The following is an 18,280-nucleotide window of genomic DNA, read 5'->3' as shown; positions in this document are numbered from 1 at the left end:
CTCTAATGGCAAGCTTCGGCCAGTTTAATGGATGCTAACCAATTGGCTATTAGCATCTGCATTGTTTACCTGTCCAGCCTCGCTTTTGTTCCAACATGGCGGTGTTTTGATCGAATGAGGGCAATGTGACGCGCCGGGTTTTTTTTTAAATTACAAACAGATAGTAGATGAAAAATATGGCCTAATACATACTATTACCGTTACTGTATCATAACGACGTCAAGTTCTAAACAACACCCAGACCCTATAGCTTGGTTTTCAAAACGAAGGGAGCATGGTTTAGCGGAATTCGACCCTTGTGAGATAAGGTCTACAATTTAGAGACACCATTACGAAGACAGGTGTAAACAAGGAGAGCTCTATCCATTACTTGATCGACACTATAAGTCGGTATGATCGACAGTTAATGATTTCAGAAATAATACTGCGATCGAATGAGCACGGTTTTGGCTGATAATTTAAAGGTATCAATCTATCAATCCATTTCATCCAGTCCCTGAACGAAAGAATTGAAATGAAATGATTTGCCTTGCTTTTCCAAATGCGCAACCCGACTTCAAGGCGATCTATACGCAGCACGGCACACCATGGGATTATCTTTCCATGAATCGCTCTTTACCATATCTCCGCACCCCTTCCCTATCCCCTAAGCTTCCCCCGTCGCCCCCCCCCCCCCCCCCCCTTCAAACTCTCCCGGCAAAACCGTTCCAGTGTCATTAGTCATATTGCCCATAATATACAATATTAATGTCATACCAATCATGGCCATTTTGGCAGGCACTTTTCTATATTTTTTTTACCCTCTCACGTCGTGTGCTGGCTGCTAACGTGCATATATAATAGCTCATCTCCTCGCCCCCGGCGATTTGTAGGCGAGCGGGCCAGACGGGCGACGCCAGCCGGGCAGTAAAGCGTCGCAGCGCCCCATGACATACTTTCATCTCACACGGTGAATACCAACCCGGAGAAAAAAAAATTGGAAAAAAAATTCAACAAACACACAAACCAAAACCACGTACGCGGGTTTTTCTTTTGTGATACACGGGAAACGCCTTTGCGTATTTTATTCATTATGTGTTGTTCTCTTTTGGGGATCAGTTTATGAAAAAAAAACTCTGTGGGTTGAAGGACGTTGTGTTATTAATATCCAACGGCTTTTAAGTTTTCCTTGGATTCAACAAAACCGATACCCACACCATCAAACGGCGCCGAAGGTCGACAACATCATCATTTTAAATCTATATAGAGATGCGTTTCTATAAAGATCGGTATCAGTGTGACCACAATATCCAATTTGTTTTTAAAAAGTGTAAAACATAATTCTGAGAACTTCGGGTTCGTGGTTAGGACACCTCAGAGACTGCATCCAAAATGTCTAAGGAAAGAAAGGTCAAACAAGCCGAAGTGAATTGCCAATTTGGCCACAAGAGGGCGCCACAAGACTAGTGACCTACCATGGGCAGAGAAGGATACACATATAATCATTTTCAAGTATATACCCCTTTACGAGACTTTCACAATTAAATAATTATGGCCTAAGCAATACCATCACCGAGCCCACTTTGTGCCACTTTCTGAAATGCAGAATGCACTCTATTATAGTTGAGCTAAATTTAGTCGTAACCTGACAAGATATAATGGCTATTTTGTCTGATTTTAGTAGTACCCGCCGACCTAACTACCTTTTTCAAGTTTGACTGTCTTGTTTTCAAATCTGACTACATTTCTTTTTAGAGTGTTTACTTTCGAGAAATGGGAATTTACAATCACATATTACCCAATCACCAATACGTGAGTCTTATCAGAAGCATCGTCCAAGCCAGTCAGTTGTTGCGTCATATTCTGCGCGAGCTACAGGCCTATACCAACGGCCTATACGGAATCGACGGGCGAAATTCACGGCGATCGCGCGACAAAGTATAAACGCCGTCAAGCGCCCTTTGATTAATGTGCTTTTGACCGCGGCCAGGAAATACACGCAGTACGGCGATAATTACATCATTGTATCCGCACGGCTTAACATGGAATCAGTGTAAGGCGATCGGAATTACCATGCCTGATTGTCCTGTCCTGTGAACTCTTTCTTCCTGTTTGAAAAAAAATCAGTCTGTGGTCATCATTATGTTGGGTCCAAAAAAAAAATAGTCCGGGAATGTTTCACCATGCGCGGGCACACTCCAGCGGGCTCCCTGCGGAGATACGAGGGGGAGAGGAATCGGTGACGAGCACGATCGGAGAGGCAATTTGCCCGGACGAAGGGGGCAAAAACGAGCCGGGTCCCCCGCGAGTTGAAACGATACGCGCGCTGAATTTCTTGCGCCTCGTGTTCCTAAAATCCACTTGATTTTGGACTCATCGCCGTCACATATCATTAACCCGTGTAAATAAGACAAAGACGCGTTGATTTTGGCTTGGATTTTTTACTTTGTAGTTAGAATTTGGGGGAGTTGGTTGTTTTGTTTATATCAAGATCGCTAGTTTGAAGTCTAATAACGTACAACGTATGTATCACGGACTGTATTTATTTCAACTGCAAACGCAAAGCGTTTTTTTATGCAAGCCAATGCCAAATTGTATCGAAAATACACGCCGAAGTTCGTTTCCGATTACATCGTTTTCAACGTTTGAAAACGTTTTGTAACCTTTTGCAGCCGAACTTTTTGAAAGCTGTTGAATAGTTCAACGATGCAACGAAAATTGAAGAGTTAAAGCAAACATGATTTCATGGACGGTGCTTATTGCAACTGCAAACGCAAAGCGTTTTATTTAAATGCAAACCTATGCCAAATTGTATTTAATACACGCCGACGTTCGTTTCTCATTAGGCCTACATCGTTTAAACGTTTGAAATCCTTTCGTAACCTTTTATACCGATTTTTTTTTAAACTGTTGAGTAGTTCAACGAAGCGACGAAATGATTTACGTATCACAGACTGTGCTTACCGCAACTGCAAACGCAAATCGTTTTTTTTTTATGCAAACCAGTGCCAAAAATGTGTCCAAAATAAACGCCAAAGATAATTTTGATAACATCATTTTCAAACGTTTGAAAAACACTTTGTAATACTTCTCTACAGCAGCTGTAGAAACTACAAAAAAACCCAGATAATAGTCATGGGGGGGGAAATCACCATTGTTTCCTGCGTTTATCAAATACATAGAAATTGCATGTAATTATAAAACCACTTGTTAATATCGGTACGAGTCACAGAGGCGGAGCACATGCTGCCGTTCCTACACTAATTAAAGCGACTTCGGTCTCGCAGCATTTGCTGTATCATTCCGCCCCATTAGGGCAATAATTGCGCACGTGCTAGACCATAAATCAGACGATTTTTGGCGTTTCAAGGCCACCATCCCAGCGTCCAATCCAAAGATTGCTTCCGCCAGCTGCGGAAGAGTTGCCCTTTTTTGTGTTTTCCCAAACACAACGCAGTAATTATAGCCATTTGGCCTGAACTTTAACGAGGGTTGATTTGGCGCGCTTAGTTCACGGAAAGCGCGGGAAAATTAAATGAGATTAGAGAGTGAACAGTGAATTACGATTTGATGAGCCATGGAAGTTCATATAGACACGCACAGGGCCCAATTTCCTGGCTCGGTTTTCCATGGATTTTTGCAGCAATACGCTGACGACATTTTGTGCTAAGCTAGCAAACCTACTTGTGTAACCCTGTAAGCAGAAATCTATAGACCATACTAGCTGTGACGTCATACCAACGGGCAATGGACAGGCAAGCCAAACATTTTAAGGATCTTGTACGTGTTATTTTGCCTGCGTTAAACAATTTACGTCACCACTTTTGCACCAATCACATTTCAAGAGATACACATGCAGTGCAGAGGAGAACAGATTGGCTGAAAGCTGGCATCACGTGACCACAACATCCAAATTTGTAAACAAATTGTAACTACGGTCTATAGTTACGAGATTGTAAAAATGACATGTGCTTGGAAAATATATTTGACGCGGTGGGAAATATTTAGGATTATCGTCCTGAGAAGAAAAAATCAAAACAAAAAGCAGACTGAAATTTCATCATAAAAAAGTGCAGAGAGAATACCTCAGTTAAAATTGCTCTGGCTATCAGTCGAACTCCGATGTGGTAGTTCGGGTCCAGCCTAATGAAAATATCAAACATTATCGAATGATACGACGTTTGGAAACTGAACATCAATCCAGCGGTCCAATGTTTTAGTCATCCAATGATCGTGTTCCCAAATGAATACAGTCATTCAAACGCACTTGTCAATGTTAATGATGTTTTTTTCCTTCATTGTTGGACTCAGTTTACAGTCCATATTGTCGGCTTTGTTTCCGTTGCTTTTTTTTCCGATGGCTTATTTTGGAAATGCAGGCTCCTTCGACTGTCCAGCATCCTTGGAATAATACTCAAAAAACGGCGCCTACGATACCGCATAATGCTAGCGGACTCCTTGTTATTTCGTCTCGTAATCCACACTCCACCGAGTCCCTGGGCCGACACACGAGCTGCAACAGCAAGACGTGTGGGAAAGCCATTCTCCCGCCGAACCTACACCGCCAAAACAGGCAACCTAATTCACCCGCCATCATGGATTGTTTTCACAGTTTTTGGTCCCTTTTTTTCATAGTCCGGAGTCAGTGGTTTCCATGACATTAACAACAGAGGATGTAATTTTAGCATCGATAATCAAATTTTGCACCGACAGCGTTTGCTTGTCTGTTTGTTCGTTTCTTTCTTTTGTTTCCCCATTAATGTTTGTTGAAAGTTGAATGCCTGTGTTTGATACAACTGACCGATTAATTTGTTTTACAATAATCGAGTCATCCAGACGTTATTAGCGAGTCGACCATTTTGAATCGAAAGTGAAGAATCGATCCCTAAAGCATTGTTTTTAAACTTAAGACGAGTAGAATGGCAGTTCAATAGAGACAAAATTACAGGCTAGTAAGGCTACACGTAATATTACGGAAACAATATCTCACGTTTTGGCCATATTTTGAAAGTGAAACGAGCACTGTATAGCCCTTTTGAGAAAGTCTGGCACCTATACCCATTCAGGAGTGTATAATAAATTAAATAGATCCCAAAACGGCCATATATCTGCAAGTAAAGTCACACGACAGAATAAAAAATCACCTCGGTATTACATGATCAGGTTACAGACTAATCACGGGATCAAGTGAACGTGTTATTCGGTCTTGTTCCAAGAATCAGTCCTGGGGCCCTGCGTTGTTATTTTTTTGCGAGGCGAGACTGCTGAAATAATATCCGAAAAAGAGGTGACACTCTTCTCACACCCAACATGAAAAACCCAAATTGTTGGCAACAAAAAAGGGCGAGGAAAATGAGAAATTGAGTGTCGATACCGCTTTTGGCGACGTGATGGCGCGAGGGTTGGGTATCGCGATCTTACGCAGTCCCGTAGTCAAAATTCTTTTGACCGCATGTTGGGGCTATGGCCGCCAATAGGCTCCTGCATGTACCGCACTCCAAAATCCATTACAAGGTCTTGATTTGTTTTTGTGTGTATATAGTCTTTTAACGTGTTTTTGTTTTTACAGACAGTGTACATTTTTGTTTGGCTTGTTATTAGCCGGAGTATTGGGTTGTAACTTGTAATAATTCTCGCCGGCAAAAAAAGCTGTAAACATGCCGCGCTCTTGTAATGAGATCAAAATAAAAATGTGGAATTCGAGAGCGGACTGCAAGGTTTCTTAGCGACGTTTGTTCTGGGGGGTGAAATGTTTTTCCTAAAGGCCAGCTAGGTGCACGGCCGCTTCTTGACCTCTCGAAGACTGTCGTGCATCGATCGGTACATAATCTCAATATAGTTTGACATAGTGTTTCAAGTAATAGGTAAAATTGCCAAAGAAAGACGGTATGGCAATTATTGTCATGTCATGACGGACATAAATCTGTTTTGACAAACCATATAGATCAAAATGAAACATCAACTGATTCGCGCACTATTTCAGAAATTGTTGCTATACATGGCAATTTCATAATGACTCTTGTGCATGGATGCTAGAGTGTATATACATAACTTCCTGATGATGGTCAGCACGCACTGACCGAAACGTTGACTCAATACCTCCTGTACTCTTAGGACCACATTTCTCTTTGTTTTTGTTTTCACAAGTGATTGGTCACTGCTTGTTATTGAGGACAATGTGGGACCAAACTGTTATTTAAGTTAGAAGATTAGAATTGCAACAAAGTGATGTATAGAGTGTTTGGATTTTGAGTCTGGTCTGGCGGATGAATATTATTCCAATTGAACGCCTTCCCTTGCATTTGTGATTAGCCATATACTTTGGGCCCGCCTGTCATTCCTCACTGTCGCGACCATCGGAGATATATGGCCGCAGCAACTTTTGTACTTTGGAATACAAATCATTGTTGGGGGTAAACCCTATGAATAAGCTATAAATATTTATAGAGGTACATTGATTACGATATAGCTCAGCCTTACACCGCCGGTCCGTTAAGTCGAGAAGACCCCGGCCGGGCGACGTTAATCATGTACTTGGCGTTCATTTTTCACGGTGGAAATGTGCGACTTGTCAATGGCATTTATTGCGGTGACTGTGTGCAGATATAGCAAGTTGTCTAAATAGATTTCAGGATTGGAAGGTTGAATTACTTGTTTCGTGATTAGTATGTTAAAGGCATGATTTGTGTACAGTTAACTTTGGTGGATAGATAGATAGATAGTTAAACTTTATTTAATCCAAAAGTGGAAATTACATGTTGTCGTCTCTCATGAAAAATATTTTAAAATACGCCGAAATGTACCCACCAGTTTAATGAGAAATGACTTGCTCAAAGTGAGGATGGGATGGGACTGGTTTAAACTACATACCCCGTGTTGTCGCTCGGAGGAAAACAATCATCAGGCTTGAGATTTATCAGACTTTTGTCTGAAATCAGACTTTTTTTTAATCTGAGAGAAAGACATTATCAGCATAGAAAGAAGTTATGCATCTTTCAGACCTTTCTTCCAATTTTCAGATTTTTTAATTGAAAATGACAATCTCTCCGAAGCATTGAAGGTCGGTTCAACAAAGTATGACTGCCGGCACAGTTTTTTGACGTTCTTTTAGCAACGGAATCCAGTTATGAGACCCCCAAATTGTGCATGTTTTCTCCTTTGTGTTACAATGTAGGCCCTACCACTGAGCTGAAACTTCAACAAGTTGGTTATGTTGCACACTACCTAGGATCTTGAGCAATTGTGTTGCTTTAAACGAAAAAAATACCTATATAAGCCCTACCTTTAAAATATTACTTAAAAGTTTTACTGACTTATATATCATCAGTTTTCCAGTAGGACTGTTGGATTAACAAGGACTCTGAATTAGTGTGTTCTGTGCACTGAAAATTAAGATAAAGTTTTCCCCATCGTGTGTCAGTTTGAGACTTGGGTGGGTTTTCTTTTGTAAAAGTATAATGCCAACCCTGTTGATTATCTCTATAGTGAAAGCCCACACGATAACTCCATTCTTGTGGCCAATTAACAAGCCACACCTTTACATTCGAGGGGACGCCCTCAGATGTGGTCAACTTGGTATGCGTTCCCTTGTCATTCCCTTTTGTTATGAATGTAAAATTAATCACAAAGTTTTACCTCAATGTCATCTCTGGTTTGCCACATCCAATGTTAGACATTCACGCTTATTGGATTTCCAAGGCCATTTCGCAACCCACACCTTTTCGTGTTGCAAAATGAAAAGCCCGCCCCCAGCAGTCAAGGTTGGATACCTTTTGTCCCGTGTCAGCCTTGTCCTGATGAATACAGGCCTACACTGTGTGGTGTATCGTTCACCAAAAGGGCCTTAACCGCACGATATTGAGCTGTGTTGGCTGGAGGTGCGCCCATCGCGCGCTTTGAAGCTGACCACTGGTAATCACCACCTTTGAAAGTCAGCCAAAATGCCGCTTTTAATTATCACCAATTGAGCAATTCTGGGAAAGAGCCGATCTGGTTAAAGACTTTCTCATCTCTCAAAATGATAAAGCCTGTCTCTTATAAGATTTGAAGGTTTGCATGTTGAAGATAGCAGTATGATACAGAATTACCGTAGCACCAATGTGACAAATCTCTTCAGTGAGTTTTTGAGGTTCTGAAGACAAGGGAAACTCAACGTTTCGGACAGTATGCGAAATGTGCAGTTTCCCCTTTTTCCAGAACCTCACAAACTCACAAAAGAGATTTGTCACAATGATGCTACCGTAAATCTTTATCTTACTGTCTCTAAATAGTTCCAACGGATTGTATTGTAAGGAAACCCTTATCTATTAATTAATAACAACACTATAGGTTTCGATTTAATGCATTTGTTTGATTAACGTAGGTGGCGCTATAGCCAGATCCTGGTTAGTTTTTTTTGGCAGTGGTTGAGAAACCGTCTTGAAACATCTAGGTTAAACACATGTCGCTGTCTTTTTTGTCTTTTCAGAAGAAGGTGGTCACGGCAAGATGGGCGGCGAAGACAAAGCGCGGGAAATGATGCGGACGAATGGGGGCGCCTTCTCCCCTCACCAGATCGAGGCCTTGGAGAAGGCCATCGACAAATCCCAGTACCCGGATGTGCTGTTCATGCACCCAGATGCCCATGGCAACAGGAGACAGGTAATTGCCATGTTAATTTGTTACTCTCTTGATCTTAATTCATTCCCTCCATTTGCATTTTGTTTTGCTATTCCTTGCCCGAATTGCATTCATTCAGACGTTGCCGATTCCTTACTCCATTTAACCTAATCGTTCCTAAACAGGTTTTGTATTAACTCTCATCTCTTCATAAGCAACAGATAATTATAAAACAAAAATCAGATATCCTTTCAGTTTCAGATAACTCCCTTCTAATCAACCAACACAATGTTATCTCTCTTGTCAAGATCAAGAGAATGTAAGAGATCAAAGTTTCATAGGTTCTTGTTTTCATACTAATTTTTCACGCAGGTCTCGACGAGCGAGTACCATTCCCTGACAGCTGCCCTCGGTGCCTCTACGCATGCGTCTGACGTCAAACCCCACGTTAGCGATCCTCATCATCAACAGCACCACCAAGCGGTGACCTGTGGTTACCAAGGTAAATAGTTGACCCGGAAGTTAAAGGCATTTCACAGTTTTTTCCAATCTTTGAAATAGTAAAAACCAACACTCAAAATACGTTAATTCCTGCCTGTTTAAAAAAAGATCTGACTTGATTTTTACTTCTTTTTAACCAACTTCGTATTTTATTGTGAGATTATATTTGTAAATTATTTGACACAAACCTTCCTGTTAGAATACGTCATGTTTTATGACTCATTCTCTTAGCAACTTCGAGAACTCAAACATTTACTGGCTGAAAAAGTACCCCCAAAAATATCATGACTCAATGTTTTGGACTTAAATTTTTTTCTTTTATATTTTCCAGGGTCGGCCTCTCACACCATCACTTCCTCAACCAGCAGCAGTGCATTGAAGCACGAAGGGGCGCCCGCTAGCGGCACTCTAACAGTACTCCAGCCGGCCACAGTGGGCGGCATGGGCGGCTACAACCACTCGCATAGCGCCCTCTCGCAGCTCAGCTCAGCAGCTTCAAACTTCAGCCAATATTCAGGTAAACTTACCGTCGTATGGCTAAAACAAAACAAAAATAAGCGAAGCTGTTTACGTTGGAAGAAGGTATTTTCTGGTTGGAAGAAGCACTTTTGGTCACAATCGGGCGTTTTTCACATGTTTGAAAAGAAAATTTGACATTCATGTCAAAACTTGATTTTATTTTCTTAATTATTTTTTTCTTGCACAGAAAATTCACATTGTATATTGCACAGTTTTTTTACTTTTCATAATTATGAACTGCACACAACTTCTCACAATCGTCTCTTTCGGTATTTCACTTTAAAAAAAGTCATCTTGTGATCATTTTTGAGTTTTTGTTTTTACCTTTCCTTTTTGGTTGGGTTTGTCATATTTGTAAACCACTGGTGCACATTATGTTCTTGCTAGGTTCTAATGCGGGCTATTCCACTTCAAGTCAAGGGGGTTACGGTTCTGGTTCCATACACGCAGGCCTGGGTCCGCCACTGGTTCTCCCCCATGGTGGTGGTTCATATGGTCACAACCACAGGGAAGGTATGTCTCTCTTTTTTCTTTCACTTTTTCAATTTTAGTTTTGGGTTTGAATGGGCAAAGCTGTACAGGGCTTTACTTTGATTTGGGTTTGTTAAGAATGGGTTGCATTGGGTGGACTGGGTTGGACTTGGAAGGACTGGGTTGGGCTGGGTTGGGCTGGGTTCATATTGGTAAGACTTGAGGGTTTTGTTGGGTAAGACTGGGCTTGCATTGGCTTGACTGGGATGGGTTTGGGTGGGGTTCTTTTATGTACAGGGCTATACTTTGATTTGTGTTCGTTAAGAATGGGTTGCATTGGGGTGGGCTGGGTTGGACTGGGTTCATATTGGTAAGACTTCAGGGTTTTGTTGGGTAAGACTGGGCTTGCATTGGCTTGACTGGGAGGGATTTTGGCTGAAGTGGGCTGTGTAATTGGGTGAGGTTGGGGTGATTTTGGTACGGGTTTGGCTGCAGGATGTCACTGTGATGCAAAGGTTAGTTTGGGATTCAATAGGATATGCTGGGATAAATTGGGAAGACTTCTTTTTGGATGGATTTGTTCGAGTTGTCTACTTTGAGATTGGACTGTTGGCTGTGCTGACTCAATGAGATCAAACAAGTGGGATTAAACCAGATTGAAGTCATCTATATTGGATCACAATAAACTCTAAACTCTAACACCGATTAGGTTCAGTGGGTACATTCTGTGTTCACTCAAAGTTTCTACTCTTTCAATTGTTCCACTCTCAAAAAAAGAAAAAAATTGTAAATTTACCACTTGTACATATTTTTCTCCCTCTTTCTTGTTCAGGTGACTATTCCAATCAGTTTTCGTCCATGCAGTACAACCACCCTCAGTTCTCTTCCATGACGCCCGGCCACTACAACGACTGGCAGCGGCTAAGTACCCAGAGTTTGCTAAGTAAGCAGCTAATTAACCATCTCAAACAATAATTTTGAAACAATTGAGGGCGCTGTTTGGGTAATTTTGCACATTGAGGGCGCTCTCCAAACCAATCTTTATACATGTACAGAGAAGTGGTGGACCACCTATTACATTTTGTAAACATCTTGGAGTTTGGAAACTTCTTTTTATTGCTTGAAGCAAGAGGATGTAATGTTCGCGGTGACATTTTTATGTCAGTGAAAGGGATGTTTTTGCCCCAAAATTAGCATCTACAGTGCCCTCAATTGACAAAAATCGTTGCATTTGTCTGTGCATGATATTCTGTCTACTCTAGCTTCTGTGGTGAGATTATGTAGTTTTTATAATAATTTTTTCCCTCGTAAACCAATCGGACTTTTGTAAAAAGTTTGGGAAAGATCCTACAACTCCTGGGAACACAAGAACATATTGCCTGTAACTGACTTATATTCTAAACACAAATTTGAAATTGCAAGTTAAACCAAACTTGGTGATTTGATGTATGCATTACAGGTGCCAGACACTGCCCACTTTAAAACGTTTCTATCATTTCACTTTACACATTAAATTCGATATTCGATGAAAGAAGACGTAAATTGAGGACCAAAACACATTTCAAACAGCCTTAACCTATTGAACATCTGGTGGTTTCTAAATTTATTTTATGGGTGCCAAAGTGTCCAAACTGGTTCTTTCTCTTTACAACTGGGTATTTTGTACGTTTGTGTCATTTCCCGTATGCATTGGATGCTGTGGTTCTTTGTGGTGCGTGCATGTGTTCACGAATTTCACTGTGAAACATAACTTCTCATTGTGATTTTGGCAAAATTTGGTGGCCGTCAGTGGAAATTAGTTTCAAACGATAAATGGTGTAATTCGGATTGGGGTGGATTTAGGTTTTCAGTTGAAGGTTGTACCATAAAGAAAAGCCAAAAGTGAGTCTGTGTTGTTACACGATCAATGTGAATACCTATATTTGCACACATTTGTTCAAAAGGAGTAGAGTTTCTTGGTACTTACGGCTCATATAACCATAGAGATATATTTTTATACCATATCATCCGTCGTTCGTCTTTCTCAATCCAAAGCACGTTACGTTTCATCACGCACACGCTATTCTCAGCATGTGCACACCACGCATGTGCATCACTCTCATCATTTTTTTCCATTGATTTTTTTCGTTTTCTTTTTGTCTTTCTCCATTTTCCCCCTTCTTTTTATCGACTCTCTACCCACAGACCGCGCATGCCCTTAGCCTGTGTCCCTCATAAAACTAAAACAACCCGCACGGCATCCTGTTGTCTTCTCCCCCGAGCAGCTAAACCCGGAACCAGTCTACCCATCACCATGACCAGCCAGAACACAGCAACAACGCAGCTGCAGATACCACAGCAGCCACAGCAGCCACAGCCACAGCAGCAACAGCAGCAGCCACACTCCCGTACCAATCAGCAGCAACACCAGACACATGCGCAGTGCGAGGCCCTGGTCGGCATGACGTCACTGGACACTGTGGTCGGCGGCAACCGGCTGCAGAACGTGCTGGATTTACGGACGAGTACCACGGGCGGAACCGCGGCCAGCAAAGATCCTAAAGTCTCTCTGGCCTGGGTGACGTTAGATCAGTAATCGAAGGAACAACAACATGCCAATCAAAAAATGAAACCACCATTATAAGTAATTTTTATATGTAAAAAAAAAACGATTTTAAACAGTTCTATCAATCTGAAAGCCTTATAATAATGATGAACTGGTTGAAAGTAAAGATAAAATAATAAGTCATACAAAGTATTTACGTATTTAACTTAATTATGACTAATCATGTAAAAGCGATATCTGAACTTGATTCCCACATACGTCAGGCATACCCTAATTGTTATAAACTTATGGGGCACTTAACACGCGCTAAAGCACATGTCACAGGTGTTCTTAAAATGTAGGCGCGCGCGTGTTAACTTTAAGTCAATCCCATTGGTCGAAGGAGCAGCGCGTACGCGTGCACATATAAACGCGATCATGGCACCTAAGAGATGACTTTCATTTGTGGTCGCTTGGTACACTATTATAATGTAATATGGGAACATTAACTAAATGCCTCAGTCGGCTGCTGCCTAACGCGCACGTTTATAAGGCTTGGGAAATATTTCGACCCTAAATCGACAGGCAGTGACGAAATGGAAGAAAAAAAGATCTGCAAACTGCAGTCTTGGACAAAATTGTCGACACGGTGAATTTAGCACTTGCTTAATTCATTCGGTGTTGTCGACAATGGCTGTTAATTTAATCGACAAACTTCAACTCGCGTGCCGGTCATGAGCCTATACCTATATACCTGTGCCCTAAACCTGAAACGAAAATACCTTGTGGTTTACTTGTCTCTATATAAGTGCCTGATTTCCACACACATTAAAAGAATACCCACCCTTAACTTTTGCATGCAACTCGGTTGTTGTACGAAAGAAATAGCAATATCGCATTCATTAATAACATTCTGTACATATTAAAATTATATATTCGGTTTTTTTCGGTCACTTAAAAACTAGTTATTGTGGTATTTATACGAAACGAACAAACAACAAAAGAGGTTGAACAACTTTATAAATAATAAAGACTGTTTATAACACTTGTTGGCTGTGTATTATTTGACTTTTTATACACTAAGGGATGGTTAGTTTTTTTTAAGTTTAATATTTGTACATGACTATTATAGGTTTATCATGGGTGTTACGTTATTTACGTTTGTTTGTTTGTTAGGAGTTGGTGCAATACACGTAAGTTATTATTTTTAAAAGACTGGTATATGGTAACAAATTTGAGGGGACGATGTATATATGGCTGCAAAACGACCGAATTTCAACCAAAGTCTCGCCATACACGAGATTTGTTTTTCAGCTTTTTAGTGTATTTGTGGTGTGTATATTATTCTGAATCATTTTGTTCACAATCGCAGCAGTCAGTTTGATGATGGCCCACATCAATCGATAGAGGGCGTACATCCACAGAAGCATATGCCAAAAAACAATAGAATAGTGTTTTCGGCTTTTTGTGACTACTGCGAGTTTTGGACACTATGGATGTCTGGCTTCTCATTCCCATTGTAGCGTATCCCTTTTTGTGTTTATATCATCAAAATACTTTGCATTCTTTTGTTTTGTTTTCTTTTCTTTTCTTTGTTTTGGCCCGCCGACCCAAGTAAAGTATTGAACATCAGTTCTAAACAGTGCTCCGTGTTTCTAAAACATGCACTGAATGTCTCAGGCGTTTTGTACTATTTATAACTTGTCATAATATTGGCTGTTTTGTATAGCTTTTAATTACGAGGTCTTCTAGACAATGTTAAAAGGGATTTCTTTGTTTACGTTAACATGCATGCGACATGCAACAGTCGTGACATCAATTGGTTGTTTTTAAGTAACCAAATGTTACTCAGAAGAGAGTTTTATAAACTGCGAGTTATTTATCGGGAAAATTGGAAATTGTTAATTTGGGAGATATATGGCGTGGAGATAGAACAGTTACTGCATTCATTGAAACTATGTGATAACACAAGCCATATTGAACCGATTTATTGAACTAATTCGACAATAAACGCACAGACTACATTGACGGCTTTGTTTTCGTCAATTATTTCATTCATAAATCAAAATTCGGGAAGTCATTGATACTGAAAAAAATAATGACTGAATTTAAGGTGATTCAAAATTACTGATATTTTTTTATTTGGAACACAAACTTTCAAGTGAGTGTTTGACTGATCTGAAACCTTATTCTAAGTTCATTTTTCCCCTCTATAAATAAAACTAGAGAGCTGCATTTTTGAATATTCATTTGTTTATAATGATACTAATTATAGTGGAGCAAATTGTTTTTGTCAAATGAGAGTACAAACAAACAAATCGGGTTTTTTAAATCGGAAAAAAAATTAACATTGGTCATTGACCAGAGATTTGTAGAAAATGTGCTTGTATCATTTCAAGACAAACACCGAATTCACTGATTCAACTAATTCATTAATACTAAACCACCGCGATTTTTAATTTTTATTCTGACAAAATCTGCTGATTGGTGAAATAATTTTGTTCAATGCAGACTGATGGCATGATTCGTTTATTATTTGTAGAATAGCAAGATATTTATCGTTTACTTTTTTATGTATACGGTATGCCCAATGTTAAGAAAGTGATTACAACTGATGCATATTTCTGCGCATTGCTTTTGCTTTTACTTCAAACTTGAATACTTTCTCAATAATATTGTTATAGTAACATTCTGATATTCAGACTCTTGCTACACGTGCATTCCTTAACATTCATTCCTGTTTTCCATTCCATTTTTTTCGGTATCATGTGTTGTTTATTTTTTATGGGTGTTGCTAGAATATATTCAAGATTTAGTTAAACTTTCTTGCATTCCGATCTTTCCAGCTTATAAAAAGTCGCAAACCTCAGTTTAAATATCTTAACTTATCTGCAAAATTCTGAGTGTAATGTCAGTTGTGAACAAACAACATTCATTTGTAAGAACAACTCTTTAAAATGTCTATTTTCGATAAACGTCATTCGTCAGTACTGTGTAACACTGTGTACTAGTCTATACATTACGCAAACTCCTTTTTGAATGATTGTCAGTTTTTTGATAAACAAAGTATTCCTTATAATGTAAAATATATAATTATCTTCGCTGTTATTTTATTGTTCAAAGTTTCCATTGTATAGTTGTCTGGGACGATGTGACCAACTTTAAAAGAAATACGGGAGAAAAACTGAAATATTGTCGTGTGTTCTTTTTGCAGTGTCTTTTGCCTTCTTAGAAAACTGCTGGTTCAAATTGCCAACCCAAAGATCTGCTCATTGAAAACATCTGTGGGAAAAGTTTTCTCAATGGCTTACTGCCATGTATACTGACTGCAACTAATCACCAAAGAAAAGAAAATTATATCAGCAAAATATCCAAATTTCTGGTTGAAATATATCCAAAGTTTTGTGTTGAAATATAGCTGTAACAAAATTGCCTGAAATATAGCTGTAACAAAATTGCCTGAAATGACATCACACTTCTATAATAATTTGGGGAGGCTACTCCTCCTTCCTGGCATCTACAACCTGGTCGGGCCGCTGGCACGTAAAGGCGCCTAATATGGCTGCCGGCCACATCGACCATGACCACGGAGCACAGCCTGAGATCGAAAGTGTTTGATTTTTTTCCGGAGGGAGGAAAACCGGAGAGCCCGAAGAAAAACCCTCGTGGCACAGGAGAGAACCAACGCACAACTCTACTCACATGTGATACACGGCCAGGCCAGGATCCGCGTCCAGGATTCGAACCGTGGTCACCTTAGTGAGAGGCGAGCGCTTTCCACACAAGCCACCCATCTTGCCACCCACTTTTGCTCAAGAATATGGAAATTGGCATTAGCATAAAAACCAAAAAGGCACCAAAAAAACCTTGAAAATGGCAAAACGAATATTCAAAATGATGGTTAAATGGGACACAAAGGTCCATTTTAAAGGATTGCGTTAAAACAATTACGTTTCATGAGCCCTTTAAGATATAATTCATCAGTTGATTAAATAATGATGGTAGTTGGTGCAGTGCATGTTTGTACCGAAGTACCAATGTATCCTCTCCGAGATTAATTCAAACTGTACCATGTGTAAAACTTAAATATAGTATTGGAATCACCTGAATGTTAATCACATTTTGTTACCGATTTAATGTTCAAAAAAATGACACTTGTACTTCTACAATATTCTGACCACAACCGAAAAACTTTTCACCAGCGAAATCACTGTTTGCCTCTTCTAAACTCTAAATCACCTCTGATTCACATAAAAATTATGTAACTTATCTGAATTCAAGGTGATTGTGATAAAACTAAACCACTATTGTCACGGTACCAAAGGACAATATACGAAATAACAAAGACCAACAAAACCACAGCAATTAGTGGACAACTTCCAACTTGGCACAAAACCAAATTGGGTGGTTGAAGACATGGAAGTGAACTACGGATAAAATCAAACCAATTTTGGTAAGAACTATTATGTCTGTTACCAGAAATATCCCGCTGGACCCAAAATATAAACAATAGACCCACCGGTGGTGGCAGTCGGTGCATTGCTTTTTGGCTTCTTATAAAGTTCTCACCAAAATACAGGAAAAAGGAAGAGTGAGTCATGATCGTTTCCTGGCTGCCTCGAGTGCGGATGGTTTATCGTTCTCCGCTAAAAACAATGGACATTATCTCATCCTGGGAAGGCCCTGAACTGCCGAAAAGTTCAATATTGTTCATTCGTACCGTAGAACGGATGCAGTTTGAGGAGGTCGTTTGTAGCGCCCTCGAACGGTTCGCAAGGCTGGCTGACGACATCGATGCGTTGCCTAGAACTTGAAATGTGGGGAAATTATCGCACAGGGGCCTTGTGGCTGGGTCTTTTGGAATAACTGTTGTTTACTCTTTACAAGTCTACTTTAAGACTGAATGAAAACCATGCAGGGATTTCTTCCTCCATGATCAAAAACCATAGGAAGATGCTGGGTATGCATCTTTCGGAGGCCCCCAAAACATCAGGTAGAAACGTGGGTTGGTAACTGGCCCTAATTTGACCATAAACCTGTTGACTCTATGATCCAAAGACTGACGATTTTGTCATTCTTATACTAAATAATTTCATTTTCTTTACATACATTCGATGTGAAATCAGTCGCCATTGGGAACAAGAAATCGAACATGCTCTCACAATTGACAACCCCGAAAAAAAAACATTGCCATGTTTTTTTCTTTGAAAATGTTTCCTTTATTTGTCCAAAGGAAAAGATAAGAGTGTCGAATCAATTAGCCAGTTGGCAAATGTTGTAAAACAAACATTGTGACAAGGATTGCCGAAGAAACCAAATGTTCTAGCTTTGGGTATTTCCTTTGCAAGTTCCTGACATGACATGTCACGATTTGGCAGAGTTGCAGGTTATTTTGTGACCGAACTTCCTTCTTTATCACTGGGGTGGAAGTGACCCTGCCTAAATTATCTCCGCTGTCGTGTACATGGTACATGCAGATTAAAGTATAAAGGAAAGATCACATACTGCAGTGCGGGTACCAGATAAAAACTTGAGGTTTATGCGTCTGTTCTGCAGTGTTGAGTTTTCATTTCAATCTGAGCTTTAGAAAAGCTCGGTCTGTGACGATATTTTGTGAAAGCTGCATTGTTGAACATCTTTGTGTGTGCCGTTTCACCGTGCTGCTTTCTTTCACCAACTATAAAGCCG

The 18,280-nt window shown here is 40.1% G+C and overlaps 1 protein-coding gene across 3 annotated transcripts in view; it reads left to right on the top strand.

Moving 5' to 3' along the window:
* Positions 1–15,782, top strand: part of LOC119732204 (paired box protein Pax-5-like) — a 36,419-nt gene extending 20,637 nt beyond the window's left edge. The window contains exons 5-10 of one of the 3 annotated variants that reach the window (XM_038205633.1): positions 8,447–8,619; positions 8,950–9,079; positions 9,410–9,595; positions 9,985–10,110; positions 10,901–11,011; positions 12,333–15,782. In XM_038205633.1, the coding sequence (XP_038061561.1) occupies positions 8,447–8,619; positions 8,950–9,079; positions 9,410–9,595; positions 9,985–10,110; positions 10,901–11,011; positions 12,333–12,643 (1,037 nt within the window). In that variant the 3' untranslated portion in view covers positions 12,644–15,782. Of the gene's footprint in view, positions 1–8,446; positions 8,620–8,949; positions 9,080–9,409; positions 9,596–9,984; positions 10,111–10,900; positions 11,012–12,252 lie in introns of all 3 variants that reach the window. The other 2 variants (XM_038205635.1, XM_038205634.1) reach the window with 2 other exon arrangements.
* The last annotated feature ends 2,498 nt before the right edge of the window (positions 15,783–18,280 follow it).

The sequence above is a fragment of the Patiria miniata genome, unplaced genomic scaffold (assembly GCF_015706575.1).
Source record: "Patiria miniata isolate m_02_andy unplaced genomic scaffold, ASM1570657v1 HiC_scaffold_24, whole genome shotgun sequence".
Lineage (NCBI taxonomy): Eukaryota > Metazoa > Echinodermata > Asteroidea > Valvatida > Asterinidae > Patiria > Patiria miniata.
Note: the sequence above shows the minus strand (reverse complement) of the source record. Positions and strands in the feature narration are given on the sequence as shown.